Genomic DNA, 18,206 nt, shown 5'->3' on the forward strand with positions numbered 1-18,206 from the left:
AATTATGCTTAGTCAGATGTAACAAAACATTCATCAAGATAGCATTTACATTGCTCGTGAATTTATTATTTGTAAGTCAGCAGAAAATGTGTCTCATCTGCATCATTAATTTAACAAAGACAAAATAATGGATGGTGTTTTGGGTCCAAACCAGCATCACTAGGACAACAGTGGGAAATTCTAAAGTGCTGCTTCAAAAGGATTGAAGTTTATGTTCTATATAAAGAAAATGCATTAAATATATGGATATATTTTACTTCAGAGTCTTGAGAATGAAGGTAAGTATTTTGGAGTAAAGGTGTTTCCAGAATTTGCCTTTAAAGAGTTGCACTGTAATGCACCTTACAGACCACAATAAGAGATTTTCACATACCAGCCCAGCATTTTAAATCAGTCCTATTTTAAGAAAACAGATGTTTTATCAGTGTTCTTTGTTTTATGTATTTAAAAATAATGTATACCGAGCTGCAGTGTAAATCTCCAGATGGTAACCACAGTATATTAAAAACCATAAACAATGTAAAACAACAAATTTCAGAATAAAACACACACAGTAGAGAATGCTTAAACAGTCCAAACTTTGAAGTCATAATGAAAGCATAACAGGAAGGATGTCATGCTGCCTTTCATGAAAGGACATTCCAAAGTTATGGGGCTACAACAGAAAAGACCCTGAGCTTAATGTAAGATGATAATTCTAAGCACAGCCTCAGTGATGCATGGGGAAGGAATGTTCATATGTGTAGAGACTGAAGAGACTTTACTGAGGGTAGTTAGAACCAAGAGCCTTTGATATTTTCATGGAGGTGAAAATATTTGCTGAAAGGGGCATCTCTTCTTCAGCATAGACTAACAACCGTTTGTTTGGTTCCAGAAGCTTCCAAACTTCTTGCAGCTTTGCCAGAGGGGAGGAAGAACATTAAATCCCAACCATCCCAATAACCACAGACAAAAATACTGATGAAGCTATCTTCAAAAGCTTCTTACTAATTGTCAGTAGCTACTTCAACAATAGTTCACTAAATCAGCGGCACCATGCACAGTAAATTTAAATAATCATTAATAGGTAACACTTTAAATATCACTAGTCTCTAAATTTCACACATTCTTTGATATTTATTATATTCCTCCTGATACACAGTTAATTTAACTAATTATAATAAATCCCCTCATTTTCTCAGTTGATCTGATTTATTTTTTTAAGGTTTATAGCTATAAACCATGTTTTAAAAACCCATTCATATTTTGTTTTTCTTTTCTCCAGCACACAGTTGTTTGGAGCAGACATATATGTTTGTTCCAGAAAGACTTTTGATGCTCTCACATATTGGGTTTCAAAGGTGCGATCTGTTTAAGCCACGTCTAATGTTCCACATCTTCACAGGAGGAAATGCACGCTCAGCATGTGGGTTTTTAGTAACTAAATAGTTAGGGTAAAATTATCGAAACTTCACAGATTTGATGCAAATTGACTCCCCAAAGCCATTTGTTCAATGGTATTTTATGGTGTAGGACAAATCGCATCTAATTTTTCAGGCACTGCTCATGTTCATCAGTCGTAGAATGCTCACATGTACTTCCCGCAGGGTTTTCCACAAATGCATGAAGTGCATGTTGTTAGTATGTTTGTACTGTGATAAAGGTGAGGTTTCTGGAATGGTTGTTTCGGTGTCTTCCAGAGTGTTACAGCAACCATGGTTAACTTTAAAATAAAGTGGATGGCCTTCCTGGAGCATACCCAATTGGTTTCTTGTAACTGAAAACGTCTAAAGATTTACCTGATTTAATAAAATGGCATGCCTTGTTTTTCATTTTTAAATCAATTTAATGAGGAACATTTTGGAAGCCCTTGGTAACAAAGGATTTATTAAATCGTTGAGCCTATACCTATGTTGCTTCACTAGAGATGTCTCAATAACTACACTGTAAATGTTGCGGAGAAGAATAGTGGTGGAAAGCTGCACTTTAGGAAGCTGCTTTCTCATGTGAAAACTATATCTTAAAGCCACATTGTTACAAGGAGGATTTGTCTTGGTTTGTTTTTCCCTTCCTCTCCTCTACCCAATAATAAATAGGAACACTTGATTGAAAATGAAGTCTCCATACTGCGCCAAGTGAAACATCCCAATATTATCATGCTAATAGAGGAGATGGATACTGCAACCGAGCTCTACCTGGTGATGGAGTTGGTCAAGGTGAGAGGCTTTCCATCACTGAATATGAAGATACTGAAAGTTCCAGGGTCCAGTACCTCTGCATAATAGTCATGGTACAGAAAACAATGTTGTGACACCATGGGACTTTCCTCTCCCATCCTAAAGTAGTTCCCAGCCCCTTTTGAAATTCCTGTTCAGAGTGATAGCTGGTGTTCCTATGTGCCTTAAGCTGCAAATTTTGTAACATGTGAAAATTATAATTATTTCTGAAGTCTGATTCTGGCATATATGGTCGTTATATACATTGCATTTACATACTAAGTTATCATGGATATCCAGATGTAGGAATTTGCTGCGCAATCGTGTTATGTTTCTGCACTGTTTTAAAATTGCAATTTAAAATTAATATTAGATTGGCATGTAACCACCTATGTATAGCATAAACAGCCACCGCATCATAAATTTGCAGGTTTCCTTTCTCCCTCAATTTTTTTAAATGTTGGAATTCTTTATCCAGTGCTTATTTACTTTCAGATTTCACTTCACATTTGGCAGAAGTAGCCCTTTAAAGTTAAATAAGAGCATTTTTGTGTTCAATTTATTTTTCTCAATATTTACCTCTGCTAGAAAGCACATTAAAAAAATCAAACCTGTGTTGTTTGCAATTAATGGTTGAGAATTGTCAGCCATTAGAGACTTATGCCAATCAGGCAGGTCCGCAACACATGTAATGCCCATGAAAAATGTCTGCTAAGATTTCATTATTTTATATTTCAGTCAAGAATTTTGTAGATTTGATTTTTCAAAAGGCATTCTTATATCTCCAAGTGAACATGGCACAGGGATTTTTAACATCCATAATCAAGCATAAGGAATTTGCTGTCTAGTATAATGAAGTTAGGTCTCCTAAACTCCATTAAAATCATGCATGTAGTTTAGCACTGTGGTGCTTTTCTTAGAAGTAAGCCCTACTTAGTTGAACAATATTTCATTTACCAGCAAGAGTGCATAGGAATGCAATGTTAAGCACACAGTGAGCATTCTAGTTCCACTCATTTTGGTGAGGTTTAGGTATGTGCAGCCCTCACCCTATTGCTTCCATTGTGATTTCCCCAACATTGCATAATGGGGGGGGGATCTGATTTTCCTTCAGCAGTTATAAAATATGATGGATTTTGTTTTGTTTTAATTATTTGATCCTCCTGACCATTACAGGGAGGAGACCTTTTTGATGCTATTACATCTTCAACAAAATACACAGAGCGTGATGGAAGTGCAATGGTCTACAATCTAGCCAGTGCACTGAAATATCTCCATGGTCTCAGTATCGTTCACAGAGATATCAAGCCAGAAAATCTATTGGTATGTTGCCTGTTTCATGTTATTCTCCTATCTCTTTGCCATGTTAATGCAAATTCATACCTGTATGTTAAGTGCTGAGAAGCAGTGTGTGTGTGTAAAGAAACACAAATAACGGTGTGCCTAAATTCCATCTACTTTTATAAAATATTGAAAACAATCTATAACAATACTTTTCAGTTTAAATATTACCGTACATTGTTAATATTACAGTGACAATTTGTTGTTGACAAAGGACAGCTGGACATATAAAGGGCCCCATTACCTTCAATAGCTTAGGGCCTCATCAAACCTAAATCCGGCCCTGGTTATATAACATCTAAACAGAACCCATCCAATAATCTGGCCACTTAATTTTGAACCAATTGAAATTTCTGAGTCATCTTCAAAGAAAGCCACACCTGCAGCATATTGCAGTAGCCTAATCCAAAACATGAGAAGATCTGTGTTAATGCTTCCACTTCCCACACGTTAAGAACATTTGAAACCAGATCAGAAGGCACCATGTGAATCTCCCTACACAAAGACATACATTTGATTTGATAGCATTTCTAATAAATGCACTTTAAAAAAACAACTTAGTTCTTGCCTGACGGCTGAAGTAATAAAGTGAGACTCGAACACAAACAAACTTCAAAGTGCTATTTCTTGCACGTATTTACTTTAAATTCAGTAAGGTGTGCTTTTTTAGCAAATAAGTAGAAATTAGCTGACAGTGCAATCCTAAGCAGGTTTGCTCAAAAGGAAGCTGGTTTTAATGGGACTTGTTCTCTAACAAATAAATCTGCTCTGGGGGGTTGGGGAATGCTGGATGCAGCACAGGGAAAGGGAAATCAGGGGACATGCCTCCCCTTCTCTTTCCACAGCTGGAAACATCCAGAGCAAAGCTATGTTTAGGGGATGGAATCACTAGCAGTGATTCCAACAAACTCTGGAATGACTTGACATGAAATCCAGACATGAGACTATATCATATATGAGGGATTTCTATTTTGTTTTGCCGGGAGAGGGGTATTAGGAGAGATACACAGGTAGAGAGAGAGAGAAAGAGAGACAGACAGACAGACCTTTTTTGTAAGCAAGTTTTCATATATGAATAGTGAAAGTGATAAAACCAGTATCTATTTTGTGAAGTATTTTATCTCTTTAATAATGTTTCCAGTACAAAAATATCCTTAATAATAACTTTAATAAATTTAATAAATTTAATGTGAACATTTTAATGCTTATGCTTGATTTGTTTCTCTTTGTGGAAAGTGCAGCATGCAAGAACTGAGTGCTCACTTACAGGTACAGGCTGTGATTCACGATTGTTGATCCTGTCTGCTTTACAATAATAACAATGACATCAGGCACTTAAGTGAGTTGAAGCTCTTGGGCTAATCTGACACTTTAAGCTCTCATTAGTAATCAAATCAGGTATAAATAGGCACAGATGCACTTTTCACTTAGAAAGCCTAAAGAGATTACTTGACAGATGCCATGATTGGCATTGATTTGCAGGTTGGAATGACATAATAGTTCTTAATGTAAATTATTTCTCATCATTGAAATACATTTAGTTGCTAGATATAATGTCAGCCACTTGTCTGATTTGCATTCAACTTTACCAGTTCTTCATTGCTATATGCATATAAAATAATGGATCTTATATGTGATGTTTTGTCAGGAATCATGAGACTTTCTTTTATGGCTGTGAGGTACTGCAGTGCATTACATTTTTGTTTATTTAATGAAAAAGGCTTTCTGCTAATAATTGTTCCCAAGAGTGATAAACAGTCAGAAAAATCAACAATAAGAACTCACCCAATAAAATGATATGATATAATTCAGCTATACATAAATCGCAACATAAGAAATAATAAGAATTATTCTTATATGAGATCATCTTAAAAATATGCAATAAAAATTTTAAACTAATCTTCTAAAGCTAAGTAAACATTGTTTAGTTCCTGCAGCTGTTTTAGCAGGGGTCTTTGGGTCTTGGGAGAATGTCCTTCTGTTATGTGGGGAAAGGGCATTGTCATGAGTTTGAGAGTGTCAGACTCCCCTAAATTTCTCGATCAATTAAGTGTTAGAATTTTATCAAGGTTCAGGGTGTTAAAATGGGTGCCAGACTTCTAATCCCTGGATCTAGCAAGTGTTAAAAGCTAACCAATCAAGGCTCGCCTCCTGGGTGATGGGCCATTGCAAGAACCAAAGGGGCTCAAGGGGCTTGTGTGAGATGACAACTGGGTGGGGGCCCCCTCCCTCAACAGATAAAGCCAGAGTTTAGAAAGTCATGTGAGCTAGAAGCTGGATTCAAAAAGCTGCAGGCTGGAAAGAGAGAGAGAGAGAGAGAGAGAGAGAGAGAGAGAGAGAGGCCATGGCTATGGGAGAAACAAGGCCCTTTTGAGGTAGAAGCGTAGAGTTGGAAAGGACCCTAAAGATAATCTAATCCCAACCCCTGCAATGTAGGAACATGCAGTTGTCCCATACGGGGATCAAACCTGTGACCCTGACATTATCAGCACCGAGCTATCCAGCTTTGAATTTGTCAGTTTTCTTGATGATGGAAACCCCTTCATCGCAGACTCAGGTTGTATATATGTGTAAATTAACCATATATCATAAAGACACCATAGTCTCCTCTGTGCCTCATTTCCAGAAGGAAACATGAACCCTGGGTAAACGCCAATCGTTTTTCATAAGGCCTGGTTTCCAGACCCTTGATCACCTTGGTTGCCCCCTTCTGCACATGTTGCAGCTTGTCACCATCCTTCTTAAATTGTGGCACCCAGAACAGGACACAGTACTCTAGGTGTGGTCTGACCGAGACAGAATAGAGCAGGGCTATTACTTCCCTTGATTTGAGCACTATACTTCTGTTGATGCAGCCTAGAATAGCATTAGCTTTTTTAGCAGCTACATCTCACTGTTGTTTCTGTTACGCCTGCATGATTATCTCTATCTATTTGCACTATCAGAATTTCTGAAGTTTTTCAACAAAGCAAAGTCATTCATATTTTGCCATGACTCAAAGGAATAGTTTTAGCAATATTTCTATATAACGCACAGAGCTAGGGAGATTTTTCAATACATAAGCTAGCTTTTCCCAACCTGGTGCCTTCCTGAAGTTTCCAACTTCAACCCCAGCAAATCCGCTCCACTTCCCAGTGGGGAGGAGTTACGGTGGACCATGTGGCCACCCACTCCCCACCGGGGGCGGGGGACTCTGTCCCCTGTTGCCTGGGGGATCCCGGCCGAATGATATATGGCTGGCTGACATTGCAGAGGGCCTGAGGCATTGGTTACAGATGTGAGGGTATTTGGCGGCGAGCCTTTGGGGCTCTTGTGGTGGTTAGGCATTGTTTGACCTTGTGTGGGGGAGGGGAGGTGTGACCATCACCTGCCCCTCCATGCTTAAGGGTATTCCGTTAAAGGAATCCGGGGGTGTTGATCTAGTCTGAAGCCCGGCTGGCGGGCTAAGGCCTTGACATGACCCCCGATGGGAACACCAGGGGGAGCTTGAGTTGGTTCGCATTGACAGGGCTCCCTCTACCGGTGGCTTACCCTTACTGGGACTTTCTGCACAATGGGCAGGAGTCAAATATAGTCAGGTCCAATCAATGCCTAAGCCAATACCGCTCACATTCTGTAATCTCAATAAAGTTGTGGCCAAAATTTGCCCTATAACATAAACCTAATATCCGTGTCCTCATGTGAGTTATTTCCAATGAGGGGGTGGCTGCGGGGTCTCGACACGCAATCATGGTGAATGGTCAGAGACGTAGGCCAAAACATCTGAAGAGCACCATCAGGAAAAGCATCTCTTGCAGAGAGCTGCTTAGAAGTATATGTTTATTATGTTGCTAACTAATTAAAAAGGCACACTGGGCAATTAAACAGGCATATTTTAGAGATGTAGTTGATCTATGGTATGCCCATTGGAACTATACGCCAATCGTTTTATGTACTTTCTTTTACTTCTTCAAAGAGTTCCCTGACAGTATAGTTCAGAAGTAAGTAATATAAGAATAGAAGAAGCTCTGTAAGGCCTTCTAACACTTCCCTCAGAATATCTTCCCCACCATTTGATTCTTAGTCATCGATTTTGTAACCAAATTTGACTGTTAAGACTATTTACATGCTTAAGTAGGCAGCTGCTTTAATTAGACTTACCCACAGACTTTGCTAATTCCACCCACCCACCCACCCATGGTTTCTAATTGAGACTCTCCACAAAAAAGCAATTGATTTGCTTTTACAGTTACCTATTAAAATTCCTTGATAATGGTGCGTTGAAGATGAGAGCCGGTATGTTTGCAATGTATTAAGACCCAGGACACATCTCAGTCTCACTCAGACTGGGTGACCCATCTTCCCTCCCTTGGTTTTTGAGTTAGCCCAGGTCATAACTCTGAGGACCATGAAACATTTTCTTTTTCCATGGCATCTAGATTGGCTGGGGAGAAGCATCTTTTTCACCTTCCTTGGAGTTTCAGCTTTAAAGGATAATATATAGCAGCCCTTTGTTCTGGACAGAATATTTTTTGTCACATGTTTGATGGTGGGTGGAGAGTGTTCATGAGAGAGTGTGTATGTGTTTATGGCATGTTTGGAGTGAAAGGACGAGTGTCCCAACAAACTAGCCAGGGGACAGGGCACCAACACAGAGTTGCAATGGGAGGTGCTTGTAAACAGTCACAACTGCCCTGCAATGTGGGGGCAACTGCAAGGTGGGAACCTGCTTTTACTGACTCATGGGACCCAGCACAGGGTTTTCCCTCGGGGAGGGCACTCAGGTGAGAGCAGCATGGAAAGCCAGGCCAATATATTGGGGGGATAACTGCTTAGGTTCCTGTGTTATTCTGTCTTACTAATTTTGGATTTGATTGACATGAATGCAGGTTGAAATAAAATGGTAGCCTTCATATGCCAAGACCAGTGTCTGTATCATTCTTGTCTACTACAATATTACAGTGGTACCTCGGGTCACAGACATTTCAGGTTACAGACGCTTCAGGTTACAGACTCCGCTAACCCAGAAATAGTACCTCAGGTTAAGAACTTTGCTTCAGGATGAGAACAGAAATCACGCAGCAGCGGCGCGGTGGCAGCAGGAGGCCCCATTAGCTAAAATGGTGCTTCAGGTTAAGAACAGTTTCAGGTTAAGAACAGACCTCCAGAATGCATTAAGTTCTTAACCCGAGGTACCACTGTATTGCTATTAGGTCTTAAGTTTTTATATCACTTGCTTTCTACAAACTTGTTGCCACCTATTGATGAACATTAGAAGGCACTTTCCACTTAGAATAACTAGAATGTGTTATCTACTTTTATAGGGCAGGGTAGCATTTATATTGCACTTTCCCCCTCAATACACTTTGCATGCAATAATTCTTAGCAACAGTCTTGTAAGGTATTGTCCCTATGTTTCTCCACTAACAAGTTATTATTCCTTCTCTGTTTTCTCCTCCCTCCACCCCTCCACCCCAGGTTTGTGAGTATCCAGATGGGACAAAATCGCTGAAACTAGGAGACTTTGGACTAGCCACTGTGGTTGAAGGACCCCTCTATACAGTCTGTGGCACGCCAACATACGTAGCTCCTGAAATCATTGCAGAGACAGGGTGAACATGCATTATTAAAATGGGGTTTCTTATTATTGTGCTTGGTGTAAGAAAGTGTGTGCGCACCTTTTAATATGTTTTAAGAATAGTTATAGAGTGGTTGTGTATAGTTGTGTGAACAGGAAATATATTTGAAATCAGTGGGTTGTATCCAACTAAGCTTTACTTGGAGTAGACACATTGAAATTTATAGACCTAAATTAGCAATTTCTGCTGATTTCGGTAGGTCTACTCCAAGTACAACTAATGTTTGATACGAACCCATTTATCCTAAGGCCCTGTATACACAGGTATGTGCTTATGTAGGCTTGATTCAGGTGTTTTACCAGACTATTGGGTTTTTCCTGAGGCTTGCAGAAGCCATAGTCTTTTGATTAAATGGAAGCCATAGGCTTCAGCTGAAATGGAAAACTTTGGTTTGGCAAAACCGCACAAGTTACTAATCAAGCTGAAGATGTGAGAGGAGGAGGGATAGGAAGAAAGGAATTTGTGAACACCAAACCATCATTTGACATTACATCTGAACAAAGCCAAATATTCTTTTCACATTGGATGATATATGGAATACCATGAGATATATAATATAATAATATCTGGTAGCAGAATATGAACAAATTAATCTCAGCCTGATCTTTACTTCTAGGTCAATGGCAAGCTTTGTCAAGCTTTGCTTGAAAATTTGCTGTTAGTGTGCTGCTAAAATTAGAAATTAAAATGGCACGAACCAGTAAATTTGTATAAACCTGAAAACCTCCTGTGCAGAATCTTGTCGTGCATATAGAGGAAGTATCTTTAAAATGTCATTACCACCCCCTCCTCTTTTTTACAGATATGGCTTAAAGGTCGACATTTGGGCTGCAGGTGTCATCACATTCATACTGTTATGTGGGTTTCCACCATTTCGTAGGTAAGTAGTATGAAGTGACATTTAAAATGGATGATCTGTTTCTCTCTACGCTACATCACTTTCCATCTTTAAATTATAAGTATTATAAATACTGTTTCTTCTCTCATATTTCACAGGCCATATATCTCCCTTCCTTCCTTCCTTCCTTCCTTCCTTCCTTCCTTCCTTCCTTCCTTCCTTCCTTCCTTCCTTATTCTGTTAAGTGTAATGCGTTCAGTTTATCTGCCATCAGAATATTCAGAAAGAAGAGCAATATTCATTACAGGAAGAAATGAATAGGCTATATTGTTTGTCAAAGGTAGGCAGGCAAGGCTCCCAGCATCTTTGTCACCTTGTCCTTGAGTCTCTTTCTTCAGAACCCATCTGTTGTATTAAGCATGCAGAGCTTGCCCTCTAGTGTTAGAACTTGGACTTGGACATCTTATAACTATAATCAGCATATGGTGTTAGAACATTCACGTATCTGATGTCTTTAGATTCACAATTTTCATTTATTACAAACCTTTTGGTGGTCAAGGTAGCTGGACTTCTTGAGCCAGTTCATATATTCATCAAATATAGGGGCTTCCAGGAGTGCAAAAAATATTCATATTAGAATCATAGAATTGTGGAGTTGGAAAGGACTCTGAGGATCACCAGTACCTTTCCCTACAATGAAAGAATCTCAACTAAAGCATCCATGACAGATGGCCATCCAGCCTTTGCTGTAAAACCTCCAAGGAGGGAGATTCCACCACCTCCCATGGGAGCCTGTTCCAGTGTTCCACTGTCAAACAGCTCTTACCGTCAGAAAATTCTACTTGATGTTTAGTCGGAATCTTCTTTCTGGAATCTTTTGGTCCTTGTCTTTGGAGCAGGAGAAAACAAGCTTGATCTATCCACCATGTGACAGCCCTTTAGATATTTGAAGATGGATATCATATCTCCTCTAAGTTGCCTGTTTACCAGGTTAAACATACCCAATTTCATCAATCATTCCTCATAAGACTTGGCTTCCAGATCCTTGATCTTCTTAGTCACCCTCCTCTGCACCCGTTCCAGTTTGTCAATATCCTTCTTAAACTGTGGTGCCCAGAACTCATGTATAATCTTCCTTATTGATTTCTCCTTTCTTACATTTCTTGAACATTTCTTTCTTACATCTTGGCTCATCTCTAAGCTCCTCTTGCAGAAATGGTCCTTAGCCTCATGAAAGGCATCCACAGCCCACAAAGCATAGTGAAATGTTTGCTCATATCCTGTAGGGCAGGAATGGGCAACCTGTGGCCCTCCAGATGTTGTTGACAGTTCCTATCATCACTGTTTTCAATTTCATTGTTCTGCATGGGACAATGACAATAAAGATATCGAATATCGTATATATCGTTCTTTGGCCATGCTGGCTCTGACTGGTGGGAGTTCAGCAACATCCAGAGGGCCACAAGTTAGCCACCTCTGCCATGGGACATGGCAATAGGAAGAGGTAATCAGTTCTGGTGAGCAAAGCAGCTTCCATAAATCAGTATACCAATGCAAAGGAAACTGAAATGTTAGCAGTAAAGGGCTGTATTCAACCAAGTTACCAGTATATGCAGAGTAGAACTATTGAAATTAATGACTAACTTAGGTCCATTAATTTTAATAAGTCTCTTCCAAACAAACTTAGTTGAATACCACCCAAACATTTCAGAGTTGTATCCCCACAACTGCAAACCTCTTCCAGCTGTTCCTGCCTTGACCTGTGAGGGCAGGATTCAGTTTCTGCACAATTGAATTCAGATGACTGTGCTCTTTTTAATCACAGAATGGTGCTTTATGTTTCATGTTATATTGTTGTACACTGCCCTGCTATTTTATGATATGGCAGTATATAAATACTTTTATAAATAAATATAAATACTGCTTTATAAAATCCTGCACAACATATAATTTGAATCCAAGTGTGAGGAAATGATACGTTCCTTCACTGCTCAGGATGGGAGCAGCTAGAACAGGCTAGCATCTCTTCCCTATCTTGTATAATTGCCCATAGTAACAGACTGTTTGGTGTGTAGGGAGAATTGTGCCACTTTAGAGCCACTGAGGTGTTCTGAAGTCTTTCACTGACAGGAAGCAGCCAGAAACCTGTTTTCTTTACTTGTATGGCTTAAATAAATTGAGCCCAAAGTTGTATAAGAATGAAAATTAGGGCAGAGTGATACAGATCTGACTAATTGTTTAATGATCTCCATTACGTTTATATTCTGAACAGTGTATTATATTTCTTCTTGGGTATTCTCTGAACAGAGAGCAGTTTGCAAATTCTGAACTAATCAATAAAAATAAATAAACATAACTTTGGATTTTTTTAGCTTTCATAAATGATTTTTAAATTGACATGCTTTTTCTTCTTGGTTTTGATCCACAGTGAGAACAATGTGCAAGAAGATCTCTTTGATCAGATCTTGGTTGGAAAGCTAGAATTTCCCTCTCCATACTGGGATAATATCACTGACTCTGCTAAGGTATTAGGCTGTACTAATGATATTAAAGTTGAAGCTATGTTGTGGTTTTTGGTTTGGTCTTTGCTATCCAAACGGGTTGCAGAGTACGAAAGACACCAGAGCCATTGCTGGGAGAACAGACCAAGACAAATAGTTTCAATAGGGCCTCCCATGGTAATGCAGCTAGCTTGACACCTATTCTTTCATTTGGATATTAAAACATCAGCCACTCCAGTGGGACCAGTTCAGTGAAGTGATTAAGGAAAACACTCAAGTTCACATTCTTTTCTGAAAGTCAAATGAGTGGTGGAGTTTCATACTTGAAAATTATTGGACAAATTAATAGGTTTTAGGTAATATGCTGACAGGTGCTCTGCTAAATCAGAGTACGAACTTATCCATATCAAAGGTCGGTAGAATAGGTCAGTAGAATATTTATGCCTAGATGTGGGCAACAATTGACTGTAATCATCTGACATTGAGGAGAATGTAAGTAAGTTCACGTTTCATGCCTGTTTTGATTTATGACACAGTTGAAATGTTCCCATTTTTGTTTCCACTTTTGTAAAGTAAAATGAAACACAGGTACTAGGCTCCTATTTTCTAAGTAAGAAATAGATGCTTTTCATTTGCTGTAGGGGATCAGGACCCCTTCCTTTGGGCATGGGCCTATATTGTAAGAATAATGAATTCTGCAGTAGTGAAACAGCAATATTTGTTTCTGGGCAAAAGCAATTCCACCTCCAGTGTGTGCAGTCAATGTCAGTGTGATTTTTAGATGGAACGCGTTGCTGTGAATATCACGGGCTTTGCCTCCCAGGAGGGAATTCCCGGTGCAATTCTCTTATCTCAAAAATATGGCTAACTTCTGACACAACCCTCTTGCTACAGCTTTGTGGGATGAGTGCTTCCCCATTTTAGAGTGTAACCACAGCCGTCAATATGCTTTTAAACGGAAGGTGAGGATGCACTTGAGGCTTCCTTTTGCGGTCTGCTTAGCATCCTTCCCCCAGCATCTGTGCACTTTATTGCTTCTGCACAGCCAAAAATAAAGCTGCTGATCTTAATTGGGACACATACTTACTTACTTCATTAGAGACTACTTACCAAGAGAACGTAAACTCAAAGTCTAGTGGGCATGAAGATTGAAAGCAAAAATTGTGACAAAAGCAGTCTTTCATTTTTAATACAACTATAAATTGTGCTCATTCCTTTCCTCATGTTTCCTTCCCACCCTTTCCAGGAGTTAATTAGTCTGATGCTACAAGTAAATGTGGAAGCGCGATATACAGCCGCTCAGATTCTAAACCACCCCTGGGTGTCAGTGAGTAAATACTTTCTTATGTTGCATGTTTATGAAAATTAATTCTAAAGAAGCCCACCCTGTGTTAAGTCCTAATCTTCTGAAATTCAGTTTGGCACATCTGCCAGCTAAGTTCTACCTTTACGCTGTTACTCCAAAGCTGCTTGCATAGTCTGACATGTGCTGCTGCTGTTGTTTTTTAATGCCCCCAAAAATCTTCCATCTAGTTGCATGGTCTGTATTTGAAGGCTTCAGAAGACACATGGGTACTTGGTGGCCCTTGTTTTGAAAACAACTGAAGTTTCTCTCAGTCAGGCCTGTGCAGAGGGTGAGGGCAGCTTGGGTGCACATGCCCCAGGCCTCAGAGTGCTAAACTGACCAGGGGCCCCATCAGGAATCAGCTGCTTTTTTGTTTGAGTTTTTATTCTAAGAAGACTCCTGCCCCTGGCCTCAGACAAGCTCTGCATGGGCCTGCTATCAGTGTTGTGATTATGACAGAATTGTACTTCCATGTCAGTTTTCTGGTAGAAGGAGACATTTTTGTTGCTGGCTACTTGATCAGCAGAGTCAGTCCTGACAGTGCCTCTGACATGTTGGGTGAGAGGAGAGGGAAGAGGCTCAATTTCTGGTCTGCACAATGCATAACCAGAATGGACAGAATGTTAAGCAGTATACAAGTAGTGAAAGAGCACTGGAGCCTGGGAGCTGATGCCTGATTTTGTTGCGCTCTCTAGGATGATTGCAGTGGCATGAGGAATCTGTGGTTTTCCAGAGGTTGTTTAACTACAGCTCTCACAAGCCATGACCATTGGCCATGTTGACTGGGACTGATGAGAGTTAGAAACCAATAATATACAGAAGGCCACAGGTTTTCTACCACTGCTGTACAGGTTTGAAAACTACTTTGAGCATTCACATGTTCAGGCAAATACTCGATCACACCTTATGTGTCAAATGTGGATGGCAGCAAGCCTGGCTACATGGAGAAGCACCGCAGGGACGACTACTTTCGATTGCCTGAAGTAGAGTAGAAACCTCTGTAAACCTTCATTTTACAACATGGGAAAGGCTGATTTTTTCTGATGAGGGGAGGGCATTGCATGTCATGATGGTAAGGGCAGGGCTTGCCTGCATGCCTCTGCCGTCCTCCATATGTTCAGATTTCACTGAGTCCCCGAACATGCCTATTGTGTGTTGACATTTTAGTGAACCGCTGAAAAGAGGCATGAGTATCTGGGAAATAAATTTATTGTGCTTCATTTGAAAACTCTTCGTTCCACTGTGTTTTTCAGTTTGTTACCTTTCATTTTGTAGTTATTTTATTTATATCCTGCCTGTCCTCTCAAAGGAGCCCAGGGGTGGCAGTAGCATATACCGTAGAGAATGTTCTCATAGCCTGCATGTTATCATAGCATGAATTCATGATGCTCTCCAAAAGTCCATCAATTTCGATACAATCACAAGGCAGAAGGCATCTAAAGATAAGCTTTGCATTGGATTAACACCATAGGACTAAAAAGTGCCTATCTGTGTCCCTTAGCAGCCACTGGGATTTAGAACTGTTTAGTTACAGTTATATATCACACCCTAGGGGATGCGGGTGGCGCTGTGGGTTAAAGCCTCAGCGCCTAGGACTTGCCGATCGAAAGGTCAGCGGTTCGAATCCCCGCGGCGGGGTGCGCTCCCGTCGTTCGGTCCCAGCTCCTGCCAACCTAGCAGTTCGAAAGCACCCCCGAGTGCAAGTAGATAAATAGGGACCGCTTACTAGCGGGAAGGTAAACGGCGTTCCGTGTGCTGCACTGGCTAGCCAGATGCAGCTTGTCACGCTGGCCACGTGACCCGGAAGTCCTATAGAGTGAGATGGGCGCACAACCCTAGAGTCTGTCAAGACTGGCCCGTATGGGCAGGGGTACCTTTACCTTTACCTTTACCTTATATATCACACCCAGAGATTTTTCCATCTTGGTTTTATGTGGCAGAAGGCTCATACTGTGGAAAAGTTTGTGTCCAGGCTATTTCATGTCCAGGCTAATTTGTCATCCCACAAGAAAGAAAGAAAGAAAGAAAGAAAGAAAGAAAGAAAGAAAGAAAGAAAGAAAGAAAGAAAGAGAGAGAGGTGGGTTGCAATGCTTTTCTGCATGCTAAAGTGCCGTTCTCTTTTTTTCTTTCCAAAGGATGATGCCTCCCAGGAAAATAATATGCAAGCTGAAGTAACAGGTAAATTAAAGCAGCACTTTAACAACACACTACCAAAACAGAATAACCCAACCGCAGGGGTTTCTGTCATCATGGTAAGCAAATGCATCATTTTTATTATTTTACTAATCTACTATCAGTCACCTGCCAGCTCCCCCATACCACCCGCCCTCAGAAATGCCATTATGAAATCCTTCCATTGGAAAAGAGCAGTGAATATTTTTGGTTGTGTCTGTTTCCCCCCGTGCTGTGGATGCATTTTTAAGAACAACACTTTAAAAGGAGCTGCTGACGTTTTTTGTGTTTAATATTTTTTGTTTTATAATTGTGTAATTTCACTTTAAGCAAACAGTTCAGACCTATTTAAGTCATCTCTTATCTTTGTGTCCAGTCACAGATAGCTTTCAGCTATTCCACCTGTGCGCTAAATAATTTTTATTTCATAAAATACAGCATTTTGGCAATGATGTTCTTAAAGATGCTACCTTATGTTAGCGGCTTTTGTTTGCACTGCTACACAAATATGCAGCACCAATAGACATTGTTATGCAGTAGGAAACCAAAGTCATTTCAGGTTTGGGGAAAATCCTAAGATTTCTGGAAAGAATTATGGTGGTGCCTTAGCCTATGGCCCTGTACTCACTTACCTCTAGGTAAAACCCTGTCATCATGGGTAAGCAAGAAGTATAAGATTGCACTGTCTGTCATTGTACATTCGTAGCTATCTGTATCAGCTTATGAATGACAGTTTAAAAAGTAGTATTTTATTTTAGAATGAAATACAGCAGTAGAAGGGGGGAAATACTTTAGACTGATGCTGTTGCTTGCATTTCATTTGACAGTTTGACTTGACAGTCTGAGGGGCCCCAGAACTTCATACTTTGTATTTTTGAGACTTATGGATAAACCTGAAGCAGAAACCTGGTATAAAATATATTATTTAACAGAGTGATTTTAAATTCTAACTCTTAGCTGCTCGCAAGTTTGCACGCCTTTAAGCTTGCCTCCAGTATAATGCAGTTTCTGGCTTCTTATTGGTGTGGAGTTTTCTAATCCTCTGGCTTGATGGTTTTGTTTCTAGCCAGTGAAACACACTGCAAACACTACTTATGGGTTTTTGTTGCCTTCTCTCCTTCCCTGCTGATTAAACTGCTGCAATACAACTGAGTAAATATGTATAGGGTAGTGAGAAGAAAATGGAGATGTGTAGTGCTGACTATAGTCACTTGCTGCATTAATTAAATGGGAAGGGAAAAGCCAGGATGGTTTTAGTATTGAGGTGTAGAACATATACCATAATTTCCGTAGATGTTCAAAGCCTACCTGTTTGGCTCCTCTTCTGAACTAAATAGCCAACCTGTAATCACAGGTTGGCTTGTACATTACTAGGAACTACAGGGAAAGTGCATTTATTCTGTTCATGCTTCTGTGGCAAGATTTGTAAGAGGAATTTGGCATCTCCTGTGTGGTGAAGCATGTGTACACTTAGCTCAAGGGCAGTTTGCTCATCTTCCCATGAGAGGTGGTAGTGCTGGTGAAGGCATACATAAATTATTTTTTATCACACAACTGCAGAGGTGAACACAACTAGAAGGGTGTATGTTTTTGATTCTGACACACATTTTCTTTTGGGCTTCCCAGTTACGTGCAAAGATCCCCCCAGAACCTATTGCCAGTATTCTAGCAACTTGGTCCCATTGTATACTGTGAATGAGCCATTTCTGTATATTTATATAAGAAATCACAGCATACAGGGGACAAACAGAGATGAGGAGAGATGCCATAACAAAGTCGTCCTCGCTTTTTACTTTTAGTATCTATTTTTATTTGTTATTGAGCCCTAAGAAAAGATATGTTTAGGGAATGTGGTAAAATCATCTCCACATCTATTTAGCAAGCATTCATTTCCTGTGTTCTGCTGTATACAGAATTGTCTTAATTCCAATTTATTTTCAGCTTTGCATCACAAAAACAGTTCTTTCACTGAGATTTTGAGTTAAAGCAGACATGGCCCTCATGTGGTAGAAGAATGAAATTGCACCTTTAAAAAAATACAATATGCTGTTTACCCCTTGGAATCTTAAGATATAATGGGTTGTATCCAATGTCAGTCTGACTCGGGGTAGACCCATTTAAACTGATAGACATGACTAATGACTACCTCGGGTCCATTAATTTCAGTGGGCACATTCTGAGTAGGGACTATCATTG

At 39.9% G+C, this 18,206-nt stretch overlaps 1 protein-coding gene across 6 annotated transcripts in view; it reads left to right on the forward strand.

Moving 5' to 3' along the window:
• Positions 1 to 18,206, forward strand: part of DCLK2 (doublecortin like kinase 2) — a 76,525-nt gene that overhangs the window by 55,185 nt on the left and 3,134 nt on the right. For 4 of the 6 annotated variants that reach the window (XR_013394194.1, XM_028742873.2, XM_077934091.1 and 1 more), the window contains 7 exons: positions 2,076 to 2,195; positions 3,372 to 3,518; positions 8,994 to 9,127; positions 9,957 to 10,034; positions 12,421 to 12,517; positions 13,740 to 13,820; positions 15,974 to 16,090. Coding sequence is in view for 3 of the 6 variants with exons in the window: in XM_028742873.2 (XP_028598706.2) it covers positions 2,076 to 2,195; positions 3,372 to 3,518; positions 8,994 to 9,127; positions 9,957 to 10,034; positions 12,421 to 12,517; positions 13,740 to 13,820; positions 15,974 to 16,090 (774 nt within the window). In the remaining 3 variants the exon portion in view is untranslated. Of the gene's footprint in view, positions 1 to 2,075; positions 2,196 to 3,371; positions 3,519 to 8,993; positions 9,128 to 9,956; positions 10,035 to 12,420; positions 12,518 to 13,739; positions 13,821 to 15,973; positions 16,091 to 16,837; positions 16,920 to 18,206 lie in introns of all 6 variants that reach the window. The other 2 variants (XR_013394195.1, XR_013394196.1) reach the window with 1 other exon arrangement.

This window comes from Podarcis muralis, chromosome 9 (assembly GCF_964188315.1).
Source record: "Podarcis muralis chromosome 9, rPodMur119.hap1.1, whole genome shotgun sequence".
NCBI classification, from domain to species: Eukaryota; Metazoa; Chordata; class Lepidosauria; order Squamata; family Lacertidae; genus Podarcis; species Podarcis muralis.